Source organism: Chenopodium album, chromosome 18 (assembly GCF_948465745.1).
Source record: "Chenopodium album chromosome 18, dcCheAlbu1.1, whole genome shotgun sequence".
In the NCBI taxonomy this organism is placed as follows: domain Eukaryota; kingdom Viridiplantae; phylum Streptophyta; class Magnoliopsida; order Caryophyllales; family Amaranthaceae; genus Chenopodium; species Chenopodium album.
This window is the reverse complement of record NC_137851.1, coordinates 5159906-5173954: the sequence shown is the minus strand read 5'-3', so window position 1 is coordinate 5173954 and position 14049 is coordinate 5159906. Positions and strand designations below refer to the sequence as shown.

Below are 14049 nucleotides of genomic sequence, written 5' to 3'. Positions count from 1 at the left end.
TGAAATAAAATATTAATTATAATAACACTTATATTATAAACAAAAATATGTGTAATATTAAGAATGTTTTGTTTAATTGTAATCCGTATTAATTATGTTGGATTGTGTATTTGAGAGGCGGAGATTAGGTGGGTCTTGAGTGGGGATTAGGCGGGTCTTTGGTGGCGAAAAGGTGGGGGTGGATATCCAAGTGGGGGGTGGGGCGAGGATGGTTTTGAAGTTATACCCGCCGGAGTAGGGATGAGGATGAATTATGGACCCGCCACGGAGATGGGGATGGGGATAAAAATGAAAATATTAGGTGGGGATGGAGATTAAAAGACCAATATCCGCCTCGCCCCGCTCCATTAATATCCCTATTTAGAGTATACATTTCTTACATCATGATAATGATAAGCCAACCTCCACCCTATAAATTTTACACTTTTTAACATTTCAAAGTTTTTTGGTCCCATAAAAAGGCCAATAATGCAGGCAAAGTTGCATGGTCGTTGGTCAAACCTCCAAGCTCCAAGGCCAATACCACATTTGCTTTTCTTGAGTTGCTACATACCTTTGAGTTTGAGTTCTCCCTAAATCTCTGATTTTTATAGGATTGAACATGAATGTTCTATAAGATAGAAAAAATATATATATATTTTTTTTTTTTAAAAAGGCAGACTTGTTGTATGATATAGTATGTAAATTCATCTCTTAAACTTGAGTTTTAAGAGAAAAAAAAAATAACCCACAAATAAATAACTGAGTAATAATTTATTGAATACATTTTTATTTACCTCATAAATTAAACAATGCATGTTATATAGTGTTCATGTGTTCTTTCTTTTCACTTTTTTTTTTCTTCTTTTTACATTTATTTGTCAAAAGCTTTTGTTTATTGTGAGTAAAAAGAAGAAACAAAAATTATCTTCCAAAAATCACTTTATATAGAACTAAAATAGCCTCAAAATAATCATCTTACAAAAGTTAAATGCAACAGGACAAAATTATTATCTGGAGATGATGATTATTGATTATAGAGAGCCCCTACTATGCATGTTACTTGCTATCCTTTTTTTTTATTTCTTCTTTTCTTTTTAAAAAATCATGTTAAGTTTTTTAAAAAAAAATACTGTAGATATCAGATATAATAATTAAAGCCCATAATATGCAGACTGGAAGCCCACAACAGTACACCAAAATGTTACCACATGAAATGAGTAATGCATCAACTTCAATTCAATACTTCATTGCATGATTTTTTTTTTTTTTTTTTTTTTTAATTTTTAACTAGAGCTCTTTTGTTCTATTATAAGTGGATCTGTAGAAAAATGATTTTCTTTGTACATATGTGATAATTTAATAAGGGATTTCATCATTAGTTAATGTATGGTGAAGATTATGGTGAATTATGATAAACATAATAATAATTTAAAGAAAAAGGAGAGTGAACAATGAGGTGGTTTTAATTCCAAATGTGGATAGATAAGTCCTTATCTTTGTCTAAAAACATTTTGCTAGATATTAACAATAAGAAAGTCTCACTTCAATCATGTATGTAAGTAATGTTATCCAATTAAAATCACTAAGAGTTATGCAAATGTATTCTAAATAGTCGTGTTATTTTTCACCTTAAAAACCTCTACCCTAATTTTTCCCCCTTATAATGGAAAAGTATGGTATAGGCATGCTAGACCATCCACACAAACATGCATAGTCTCTTCCTCTTTCCCTTACCCCATCTTTCTTAGGCCTGTGAGCCTATCACTAACTTCACCACCAACAAGACAACTATAAATAGCCAAGCATCATCAACAACTCCTTAATCAAATTTCGATACAATCTAAAAACGGTTGTTAGCCTTTATCTAAAACATTATCATATAGATGCATAATCAACCGTTGATTTTATCAAACATCTATACAATCATCGATTATATCAACTGAATAGCAACTAAAGCATCAAATCAGTAAATTTAATGAAGTCAAACCTACAACTAATAATTGATTGTCAAATAAGACCAAATCATATAACTAAAAAGAAATAAAGACGGAATAACGAATTTAAAATAGGGTAGAACAATGAGATGGAGGAGGAATTTGATGTATTATTAAAGTTTAATGCTTTGCTACAAATATGGTGAATTTGTTTTCACTAGCAAAGAGCCAAAGACTAGGAATTGAATTGACCAAAATGAGAAAATATCCTTAAACTGTTAGATTATATATTAAAGTGATACAAACATCCACAAAATTTCAGACAAATCAATAAATCATCCAGTAATATTTTCACTAATCATCTCTTCTTATATTAAAATAAAATAAAAACCTTAATATTCCTCTCCACCCAATAATCAAATAAAATAAAATCAATCATATCATATCAATCAAAAACACTGAATTTATTTTTGACTCTCTGATTGAGTAAAAAAGGATTGAGTAAAAAAGGAACCCAAACTTTTTTTACCATATCTGTTGTAAAAGAAAAATTTACCATAAATTTAACAATTTACAGAAACCCCTCTTTTTGCAATTCTGTAATCCATCAATAATACAAGTATACTAATACTCTGTTTCTTTCTAAATTATAATCAATCTTCTTTCTTTCTGATTATTTTCAATCAAAATCATACCTCCTCACCTCACCTTACCTTACAACCCCCATTGTCGCCGTCATCACAATTCACAAATACCCTCTCTTTCTCTCTCCTCTCAAAAGCTGACTTCCCTCCTTCAACGTTCAAAAAACCCCACATCGTTAAAGATTCCCCACCCCCACTTTTCCAGGGTTTTGATTGAACTCTAAAGGGTCATCTTTATACAAACTTTAATTTTTCTGGGTTATCGATTTTGTGTTTAAATTTTTATTTTTTGGGTCTTCAATTTTCAGCTCAATTTTTGTTGGGTCATCGATTTTGAGCTGAAATTTTGTCTGGGTAGTCGGTGAATTTATCTGGGTCATCGTATTTCAGCTCTAATTTTTCTGGGGTATCGATTTTGAGCTGGAGGGTAGTCGATAGTTTTTTCTGGGTCTTCATCTATTAGCTCAATTTTATCTGGGTTGTCGATTTTGAGCTGGAATTTTTTTGGGTTGTCAAATTTTGAGCTGGAATTTTTTTGGGGTTTTGGATAAGAAGAGATGTCTTGAGGAAGAGGTTTATGAAACAGGAATATCTGATGAGAGAGAAGAAAAATGGGGGGAGTGACGTCATCAATTGCTGCAAAATTTGCGTTTTTTCCGCCAGCTCCTCCGTCATACACGGTGATCTCCGACGAGAATTCCGGCAATGAGAAATTGTCAATACCGGAGGTTCCGAGAAGAGATGGTGTTGATGTTTTGAAGCTCCGCAATAGGAGAGGAAACGACGTCGTTGCTGTTTATGTAAAGCACCCTAAAGCCTCATCTACTTTGCTTTATTCTCATGGCAATGCTGCTGATTTAGGTCAAATGTTTGAGCTTTTTGTGGAGCTTAGCAGTCGCCTTCGTGTTAATCTTATGGGGTAATTTTCTAATCTTTGATCTATTTTAGTTTTCAAGTGTTATTTAGCTGAAATTTGTTTGCACCAGAAAGTATGAAAGTTAATAATCTTGTATTGTATTATTTTAGATAATAATTGACGGTTTCCAATTTTCTATGAATAGATGATTAAACAGTGCTTAGGGTTTTGATTAGTTTGGTATATATTACGGAGTACTATATTAGACTATTAGAGGCTTGGCCACTTGGATAACAGGTTTTTGGAAAGTCATGAAATTTACAAATATGGGTTTTTATAATACTATGTACTATGTAGTGTATCTTGAATTTGGTCCTTGAAAAGAAAGTTTTTGATTGTATTGTATAAACACAAGCTGACAAGCTACAAAACAGAAGTTGGAATTGTCATTTAAATTGGGATGGATGAGTAGAATTGAGATGGAGCAAAATGAGGAGTAATTGAAGCTTGTTCATCTTATTAAGTCTTTATAAGGAAATAGGTTGACTGCAATTATTAGGCCTATTGTGCTTGATTTGGAGCCTTATATGTTATGTGTCAGAACAAAGATGTTTATGTGTGAGGAGCTGAGGACACAACAACGAAGTTTAGGATTTGGAGGGTGCTTAATATATTGTAAGGGGTCAAGATTTTGTTCTGATGGGTGCTGTTTTTGTTAAAAATACATTCTAACTCTTTCTATTTGCAAGTTGATAGTAGGATTCGAGTTATTGGCTGTGGTAATCACTTTCTTGTTATTATGAGTGGTGTCTATAATATCATACCTTATACAAGATTTTCTTTGATTAAATGGCTAAATAATAAGAATTATAATCATGTATATTCCAGTCATATTAGTGGCACTAACCATAATAAAGGAATATAGATCCCTTATTCTGATGTGTCTCACTGTCTCATATAGTGCCCTCTTTTCATATTTGTAAAATTATCTGGCTGAAGTTCGTCTTTTAAATTATCTTGTCAATAGAAGCTACAGATGCAAGATGAAACATGTAGTCAAATTGTGGATCTCAACAACGTGTTTGTTATGTAGTTTTTTAAGATTAGTCTACTTAATCTTATGTATATTATAGCTGACCAATTGACCATATGTGTGCTGGTACATGGAGCTACAAATCTGGCATCATTGCTTTTGAAACCTAGGCTACTTAATTTTATGTATGCTGACCAATTGACCATATGTGTGTTGGTACATGGAGCTACAAATCTGGCATCATTGCGGTGCTAAGTTTGTCAACATTTTAATACCATGATAAATATCCAAGAAGCTTGCGTTTCTGATCACAATATCTTTATGGGTTTTTATAGGTATGACTACTCCGGATATGGACAGTCAACGGGAAAGGTAATGACTCATCTTTGCTGCTTGCTTTTGTACTAGTCAGCAAGATCATGTGTCTTTGTATTCTAGAATTTTCTTTAATGCATATTTTCATGTCCAATGTTTCTAACTTCCAAATTCTAAGCGGCAATTACGGAGGACTTTAGTAATCTGCATGAACCTACACCCCCTCATCCAGGGTCCAAAAAATACCCTTCTACATGCTTGGTATTTGCTCAAATGGGCTCTGTACCTCTATGTTTAATCTTCATTTTTTACAGGGTATAGCCCAACCTGCTCCCACACATATAATTAAAATCAAATAGCATCTGAAGACCTAGGCTGCTTGGAAGTTGATTTTCTCTGATAATATTGCCATTCGTGTGTACATGTAATATATATATTAGGTACATGTATTTCATTATTTTGTAAAATACTGTGTATTATGATGCTTGCTGTTTGTCTTTATTCAAATCTTGAAGAAGATGCAGATTCTTGAATATGCATCATAATTAGCATCAGTGTGCTAGCTCTAATGAACTGTATATGGAGGCTACGGGATGCCTTTTAGCTGCTATTAGCTCTATGAAAAATCTAAACAAAACAGATGTACTTTGTTTATGTTTTGTCTTCTGTATTTATTATCTATCACATTTGTCTATTATTTAAAAACTCGAGTGTTCATGTGGTTTTGTTCATCATGTTTTACAGATGTTTGTTGTCAACTTCATGTAGTGGGTAATGGCCTAGTTGCTTTGGTTCTTATCTTGCAAAGAAAGGGTTTATTCATTATATGATGTTTCTCATGACATACATTCATTGTTTTTTCTTGGAACAGCCTACTGAATCTAATACATACGCCGACATTGATGCAGCATATAAATGCCTGAAGGAGAAGTATGGGGTGAAAGATGAGCAATTAATATTGTATGGTCAGTCTGTTGGCAGTGGTCCTACAGTTGATCTAGCTGCACGTACTCCTAACCTGAGAGGGGTGGTTCTGCATAGCCCAATCCTTTCTGGAGTGAGGGTTCTCTATCCTGTCAAAAGGACTTATTGGTTTGATATTTACAAGGTAACAACTTTTTTTTAGATAAACGCATGAAATGTTTCACTTACTGGGCTTACATTTCTTCTTCAATTTGTCTCAGAACGTTGACAAAATGGCCCAGGTGAATTGTCCTGTCTTAGTGATCCATGTAAGTTCAACTCTTTTCTCATTTATGTTGACTTCTGTAGATCTAGATTTGTTAAGTTTTGTTTATTGAGTTATGATGGCCTTTGCAAACTCATTCAACACACCTTAATTCTTATATGAAATTTAGGGTGAAACTTTGTGACATCTTTTCGGAAAAATATAAAATAAATAAATAAATCCTTGAGAACATTTGTGTCTTTGCAGTTTCTTGAGAACATTTGTGTCTTTGCAGTTTCTACTTTGTGGGTCTGTCATTAGTCAACTTTGAACTGCGTGTATACAGAAACCTTCTTTGGAAATTTACTTTGTGATCCAACTTTGAACCTCTTGATATCATTAAAGCTAAATAAATATTGGTGAAATCGTTTCAATTCAATTTGATTGAAGAAAATTTCTTTGCTACATGCTCCTTCTGAATGCTCTGCTATAAGTTTGTTTCTTTTAATTTATGTGGTAGCTCCTTCTGTAGTGCTAGTCTACCATTATTGCTTCTGTTGCTGACAACATTTGTATCCACTGTCAATGTTGTTCTATTAAATCCATAGATTAGTTGCTGAACATTACACCCCCCCCCCCCCCCCAACCGGGTCCTGAGATTTATTATGATGATGACTCTGATCTCCCCATTTTCAAAATGTTTACACATCATCTCATACATATACCCAAATACTTCTTATGATCCTCCCATGAGCACAGTTGTATGTGAAAGAAGGGTGTCTCTTGTCTGGGGGCTCTAATTTTTGCGAAACAGTGATTGGAAAGGCATAGATTGACCAGCCACAGAAAATGAAGTAAAGGGTTATGTTTGTGAGCATTTAGTCTGTATGATCCAAAGCTCTAAGTTTAAACAATGGCCATTAGGGAGTTGGGACTCTTAAAGTCACTAGTCATGTGTCCTGGTTTTGTGATTCCCTCATGCATGTAGACCGATAAGTAGTCTTACCTACTAAGACTAGTGTGTAGTGTCCCCCCAAAATAAATAAATAAATAATGATAATAACGTATATATGTTGTGCCTGGGTGTGTCCGCCAGGGGGGTGGGGGGGAATGACAGACGACTGTTTTCCGTATTACATCTACTTGATTTTTTTGGGGTGACTTTACCTCCCTTTATATCAGTTTTTTTATGATGAATTGAGATTACAATGTGGCCTTTTGCTTCCTTTGTTTAGTTGAATAGTGTGCACCTATAAAAATTGAAAATGGTACTGGCTGAACATTGTGATACATGGACTTCTACCAGGGAACAGCCGATGAAGTTGTTGATTGTTCCCATGGAAAACAACTTTATGAGCTCTGCAAGGAAAAGTATGAACCCTTGTGGCTCAGTGGGGGTGGACATTGCAACCTTGAACTCTACCCTGAATACATCAGACACTTGAAGAAGTTTGTATCATATCTTAACAAATTTAAAGCGGGGTCAAACGGGACTAAAGATCCTGCCGTAGAGTCTGCATCTAATGGGTCTTCCAAAGAGTCAACAACAGTAGAATCAGACACTCAAAGCAAGGCTTCAGACAATCAAAGCAAGGCTTCAGACAATCAGGTCAAGGTTCCCACAACAACGAATCAAGACACATTTGAGTTGAATCCTGACCTCCCAGAAGTCTCTAGAAACAGCTTAGATAGCCGGCTTGAAAAATCGAAGAAGACTAGCAAGCCTGAAAAATCACGAATGAGCACTGACCAAGTTGACAGATTTAGAAGAAAAAAGGGCTTATTATGGTGATGAAGAATATGAGAATCTATACTAAGTGATACTCTTAGCTTTGCTAGAAGGCGATTTTAATTCTTACACGTGCTTTTGTAACAATATGTTTTAACTCCAAAAAAAAGTATAGATTATGGAGTGTGTTAATTCTTGAGTTGTTTTTTAGTCAATACCTCCTGTACTTCATGCGTGTATAATTCAGAGTTTTTACCAAGTGATTTCTTGTACTTTCAGTTGAATACGAAAGTACTTCTCGTATGCGTGTATTATTTCTTGGTGGCAGGTTGCACCAAAGTTACAACTATCACTTGTATTATTTTCCAGAAAGTAAACAAGTATTAAAGCTTATTTTAAAGAACACTTTCTTCAATGTGCATAATCAAACACGTAAACGCCAATTGGTGATTCAGGCTCTGGTAATATTGGAAACATTATTTTGACATTCCAGATGTAGCAGTATATGGATGTTGGTGATTTCGAAAACTAAAAGCAATTTGGTTAATTAGATTATAACATGTGTATTTAGAGAGCATGTACAAGTATAACACAAACTTTTATTTTCTGATCATTACCTTGATCAAGGAAGAAAAGTATTCCCCAGCTGTACAATAGTGTTAACTTTGTTCAGACTCTAACAACATTGCATCACAGAAGAATAATCTATCTTAAGATATTCATGTGTAACTTCGTGTGTTTTGAACAGAACTCCACAATGTAGATTAGGAATGCTTCATCAGCTAAATTTATGTAGCAGGCACTTCATTTTTGTCGACTGGGTTTCATTGAGAGCTTATTATCTATGGAGTAATCCATGTTTGAGGCATTTTCCGAGAGCACAAGCGCTGGAGCTATAACTCTTCAAAATCCTACACTTGATACCTCTACCTTTAATGCCTCAACTTGACCCAAATTTCTTGATGGCTGGCGGTATGAAATTCTTCCTTTCAACCTTCAATGAAATATAATTTCGGTGCACATACAGGTTTCAGAGTCCGATCATTTTTTGTTGTGCCTCTTCTCTAAATCAGCCTGCAATGGTTTAATTAAGTTTGTGGGCATGATAGAGAAGTAGAATAAGATTTGAAATTAAAGAATCAAGGCAAACTTACCAGTTTGAGCTTCAAATCTGCAATTTCGTATTCCCTTTGATGAGCAAAAAATTTAAGGGACTGATGGATAAGAAAACATAACATATAAATCATTTATTCTATATACTTCACACAATCACACCAAAATCAAACGAAAGTGCAAGTTTTAAGAGATATACTCACTCCTAGTCTTTGAAGTTCTAGGGATCTTTTCAATGCTTTCTTTTTATCCAGGAGATTTCTACCAAAATCAATGGGACGCTTGTAGTTTTTCCCACGGTAAATAATAATGGCATGGCCTTTCTTTAGCTTTTTGATGCATACTAGTATCCCGCCACTCTCTCTTTCCAGCGTTCTAGCAGTAGAAAGGACCTGCGAGAATGTTTTCTGCATTGATATAACTTTCACAAGTTCACGGTGCTTCCAATGCTGGTGCAGTCCTTCTATCACTCCATCAAAGACCCCTCGCCTCCCTGATATCACAAGAAGATTATTAAACAAATCCTAACTAGACATTCTGCACGCCATGAGCTAAATAAATGACAAAAACAATTTCAAACATATAAAATTATAAGACAGAGAATTGGACGCCAATGAAATGTCATTCCTTACCCAATACTAGAAATCTGTCCATCTTCAAACCTATGTTCCTGAAACACTCTCTCTCTTCTTCAGTCATCATTTCTTGATCAAGCTCTTCTTCAGAAGGCATCCAGGCAGAATTTATTTTCCTTAGATCCTTTTCTGCTTTCTCGATTTTGATTTTGAGCTGCAGGATCAGTACAAAATATATTCAGCTAAATGAAACCTAAGGAGAAGATAAGGGACCAAATTAAAATGGGCACTCACAATGGCATATTTGTGCTCTTGCTTTCTCAATTCATTCTCTAATCTTTTTTTCTCAGCTTCAAACTCGATTTCAGCCTCTCTGTTGATGTGGTGTACATTCCTGGAAATCGTTTGTATATGTTGAAATTCTGAAAAGGTACCAATGATACTTTTATCTGTTGTAGTTTCATCACTATAATTAACAACGCTAGCTGCTTTAAGGCGTGCATCTTCTTCATGGAGTTGCCACTGCTGGAGCTCAATCTCTCTCTCAATTACCGCATTTGCAACATTGCTTGGTAAGAAATCCTTGCCTCTGTAGAGAACGATGAAGAACTTGTTACGTAGTAGGAGAACTCCCCCGGTAAGACGCTGCAGATAATATATATTATAATCTTTCTCACTTATATCAGAAGTATGACTTAGAATTTAATCCTTAAGGGATCGTTCTACTCTAAAGTCTGATTGGCATTATGTTCATCATATATGAAGCCTTATAATATCATTCTTAGATATTAGTTGGTCAAAGAAGCTAATTGGACTGGTTAATGAGTAAATACATACAAGGTATAATATAACTGTATCATTATGCACACTTGCACGAGTATCCGGAAAGCCATTCGATTTCACAAGGAAATGATATCTTCTCAGTTCTCACGAATCGTGTCGCAAAAGACAGCCTTTGATTTTTGTATGCTATCTTAATTTTCATTATCTAACTATCAATGTAATGAGCATTAACAAACAATAGACCCAATCAACAGCTTATGCATCTGAAATCACAACTGACAGTCTGACATACAAACTACAGTATCATACTTTTATGGGACATGACTTGCCTTGAGTTCAGAGGCCATGAGTTCGTTGTTGGTATTTGGAATACCCCACTTCACAGCAATTTTGGCAAATAAACTTTTCTCCCACAATTTTAAGATGGCAGCAGCTAGACCTTGAAGTTTAGAATTTCTTCCTAAAGAATTACAAAGACAATGAAAAAGTTACTTATACAATGGTTAGCACACCGAACACAAATACAATAATATGCAGGGCTGGTTACAACTGCAGCACCCATACCGGGACTTCAGCGAAAGCAGTTGCAGAGGTATAGTAAGCGGCGAAATTTTAGCAGTGAGCAAATATAAGTTCGCCATATTCTCAAGTATCTCAGCACTTATGAACTTCAGATTTTGTTCTTCAGACATTAAGTGGAAAGAATTTCAGAAAATCAAATAGTACAAGAAAACATAAATTTAAAGAGCAAAATGGAGTGGCTACTTGTTGTATCTAGCATACTTCAACAGAATTCATCAACTTATTACTAATTCTTTGGAAGAAAAGAGCATTGAAATCTAAGCTTAAGATTGCATGATTCTTTCATTGGTAAAATCTTTCAGAATTTTAATAGGCCATAAAAAAGCTTAGCTAATACTCCCTATAAAATCACTAACACATTACTAAAATAAAACTCCCCTATAAATTTGCTAGTAATATAAATTAACAGTCAAAAAGTTGAGATAAGAGTAATCTAATCACATAAAGTCCATTCAAGTGACATAACTAAGATACTAAAATGAAACAGTAGCCACAGAGTCACCAAGAAAATACCGAGGACAAAGTGTATTGGCAAAGGGCGAGCAAGTTTCCTCAGGTATGTCAGTTCAGCATCAGTCACTTGGGGCCAAACACGAGGTGGACAAAGCCTAAATGGAGGCTTATATCCAGGAACTACTTCTGGTAGAAGATCCCCATCAACTGGCAAAGGCTTCGGGTACCACCAGTCAACAAATCGAGGTCCCAATCCATCCAATAATCTATCACCTTCCCTCTCATACAGTGACTTATCACCTGGCTTAATCCCCAAATTCCTGTCCATCAATAACCCAGCTGATAGAGAATCCTTTTCTCCGTCCATAGTCATGTTTATATCCAACTTCGGTCGAACATAAGCCTTTGGAGACAATTTCCTTGAAAAGTAATCGCATCCTCTATAAGCAACAAGACTATCTTTCTTACTCCACACAACTAATCCTCCCGTTTTAATCTGAATACATAAAAGTAATTACTACATCAAATTCAGCCTACACTACATGAATTACTAAGTTTATTGTCACCGGAACTAGCACTATTGATTATGATTATTCAATAGGAGTAACCAAATATAATCAAGTTCAAATAGGTAAGATATGATTGCAACTACAAGTCACTCATGATCAAGTTTAATATGAACATAACTAAATATACATTATCACTCTTTTACTTAACCAATCACATATTCATACAAAATAATATTCCATGGCATAAAAGTTGGCAACAAAATTCATTATATGCACCTTAATATAGTATAATCCAAAAACAAATGAAAACTATTATACTAAATTAGCAACAAACCTCGACAATTTCCCGCGCTCTATCCATATTTCTACACAAAGGCAAATCAAACTGAAGCATAACAAGCTCATTGTTAGCCCAAATTGAATGAATTTCATCAACAATAGCTTGAGTAACACCAATTTTCTTCACCTTAATCCACTTTCGCATCTTTGAAGCTTCTCCCCTCAATCTCTTCAACAATGTCTCATCCAAACTCAATTCAGCCGCCGTCACCACTTTCTCTCTCTTCATCCTCCTAAAAACCAGCTTCTCTTCCTTATCCCATGGCATTTTACGCCTCAATTTTGACTCCCCACTATCACCCAACAAAAACCCACCTCCAAAATCACCCCAATTTTTCTGGGTATCATCCCAATTTTTCTGGGTATCATTTTGCTGGGCATCATCCCAAATTCTCAGAGAATTATCCAAATTTTTCTGAGAATCAACCAAATCATTGCCAGGTTGAAGCCTCTCAATCTTGTAAACAATTTTCTTAACCACCTTCTTACCTTTCCTTCCACTAATTTTCTCAGTAAGTGACTTATCAGCTTTCTGGGTTTCATCAATGGAGGTTTTCTTCTTCTGCTTGGGTTTTGAGAGGTCAAGAACTTCATCAGATGGAAGAAAAAGAGGTGTTTTCATCCATGGAGCAGTGGGCATTTTAACCTTATTACCACCTGAACTTGTAGCTTCATAATCATTATTAATATCATCATCATAATTTTCTTCACTAAATTCATCATTTTCAGTGGTATAATCACTGTTGTTTTTGGTGCTAAAGGACCGAATTTGAAGGAAGGAAGACGAAGCATTAAAAGAGGGAGAAATTAGGGGTTTAGGGATTTTCAGGAAAAGGGGTTTAGTGGAGAAGGAAAAGGGTGAAGAAGAGAAAGAATCAAGAAATGGGGTTGAAATTGATTGGATGTTTGAAGAAGGAGATAGAATGAATGTTGCAGTCATTGAGGTTGATGCTCCACGGAAATTTGCTATCCTTCACCTTTGAATTAAAAATCATATTCATATAGGGCTCGATCCATTAGTAGTTAAGAATTTAAGATCCTGTCAAAAAGAAAAAGAAAAAAAAAAAGATAGAATCCGATTGAATTGATCATTGATCCAAATATCCGATCCCGTTTTTCTAGTATGGATTATTTTAGATTCGATTGCGCTTTTGTCAATTTCGTAAATTCGTACGTGTATACAAAATATAGATTTGAGTACTTGAATTGTGATGGTTAAAATGTCTTTAATAGCGAAGCTTGAAAACTTAGTAAAAAAAAATAATAATAATAATTTAATTGGTATAGATAGAGCCACAATGTATCAATGATGCAGTCTGAGATGTGTTTTTACACATACCATTATCAAGATATTGTTGAATTTTATTGTTTACAATTGTTCATATTGAAACTTTTGTTTGTTTCAAAATATATATATATATACTCCTTCCGTCCCCAAAAAATAGTTCCTTATGGGCAAATTTTAGTCCCAAAATGTTCACCCCATTTGTTTTTTCCAACAACCATTAATATTAATTTTTTACCAAAATTCCCTCCAATTTGCAACAATATTTGTGCAAATTTAAATTTTTAATGTACATTTTGTTTTCCCATGTACTTTTATTACTTTCTCTCTACTTTTTTGCATACCCAATGTCAATTTACTTTTTCAATGTACTTTTACTATTCCTATTTGTGTTTATTAATTCCCGTAAAAAATGCCCACAAGGGACTATCAATAGAGGACGGAGGAAGTATTTTAATAGTGAAACCTTTGTTTGTGAAAAAAGTATCATTATCTCAAGGCTAACAAGAATAATCACAATTAATGCATAATCATCACTTAGGGTCTGTTCTGTTCAGCTTAATTTCAGTTTAGTTTAGCTCCAATCAGTTCAGTTCCTTCTCTCATAAACAATTCATTTCAGCTCTATTCAGTTAAGTTAAATTGTTTTCAGTAAATCGGAACGGGCCCTTAGTTCTCCCAACATCATCCATTTTTCCTATGATAAACTTATTCTGTCATTGGCATTAACAAATTGTAGATTTATTTTT

The 14049-nt window shown here is 34.5% G+C and overlaps 2 protein-coding genes across 2 annotated transcripts; one reads left to right on the top strand and one right to left on the bottom strand.

The window, feature by feature from the left end:
• Positions 1-2552: 2552 nt before the first annotated feature.
• LOC145591282 (uncharacterized) lies at positions 2553-7961 on the top strand. The gene is made up of 5 exons (XM_081647693.1): positions 2553-3479; positions 4785-4821; positions 5636-5872; positions 5949-5996; positions 7239-7961. The coding sequence occupies exons 1-5, from the start codon at positions 3172-3174 to the stop codon at positions 7722-7724; spliced, it is 1116 nt and encodes a 371-aa protein (XP_081503819.1). The 5' UTR covers positions 2553-3171; the 3' UTR covers positions 7725-7961.
• Positions 7962-8290: 329 nt separating this feature from the next.
• LOC145591281 (chloroplastic group IIA intron splicing facilitator CRS1, chloroplastic-like) lies at positions 8291-13042 on the bottom strand. Its single transcript, XM_081647692.1, has 8 exons — positions 12011-13042; positions 11228-11663; positions 10462-10592; positions 9644-9994; positions 9407-9563; positions 8978-9267; positions 8816-8875; positions 8291-8735 (listed from the first exon to the last, which is right to left on the bottom strand). The coding sequence occupies exons 1-8, from the start codon at positions 12953-12955 to the stop codon at positions 8703-8705; spliced, it is 2403 nt and encodes an 800-aa protein (XP_081503818.1). The 5' UTR covers positions 12956-13042; the 3' UTR covers positions 8291-8702.
• Positions 13043-14049: the final 1007 nt, after the last annotated feature.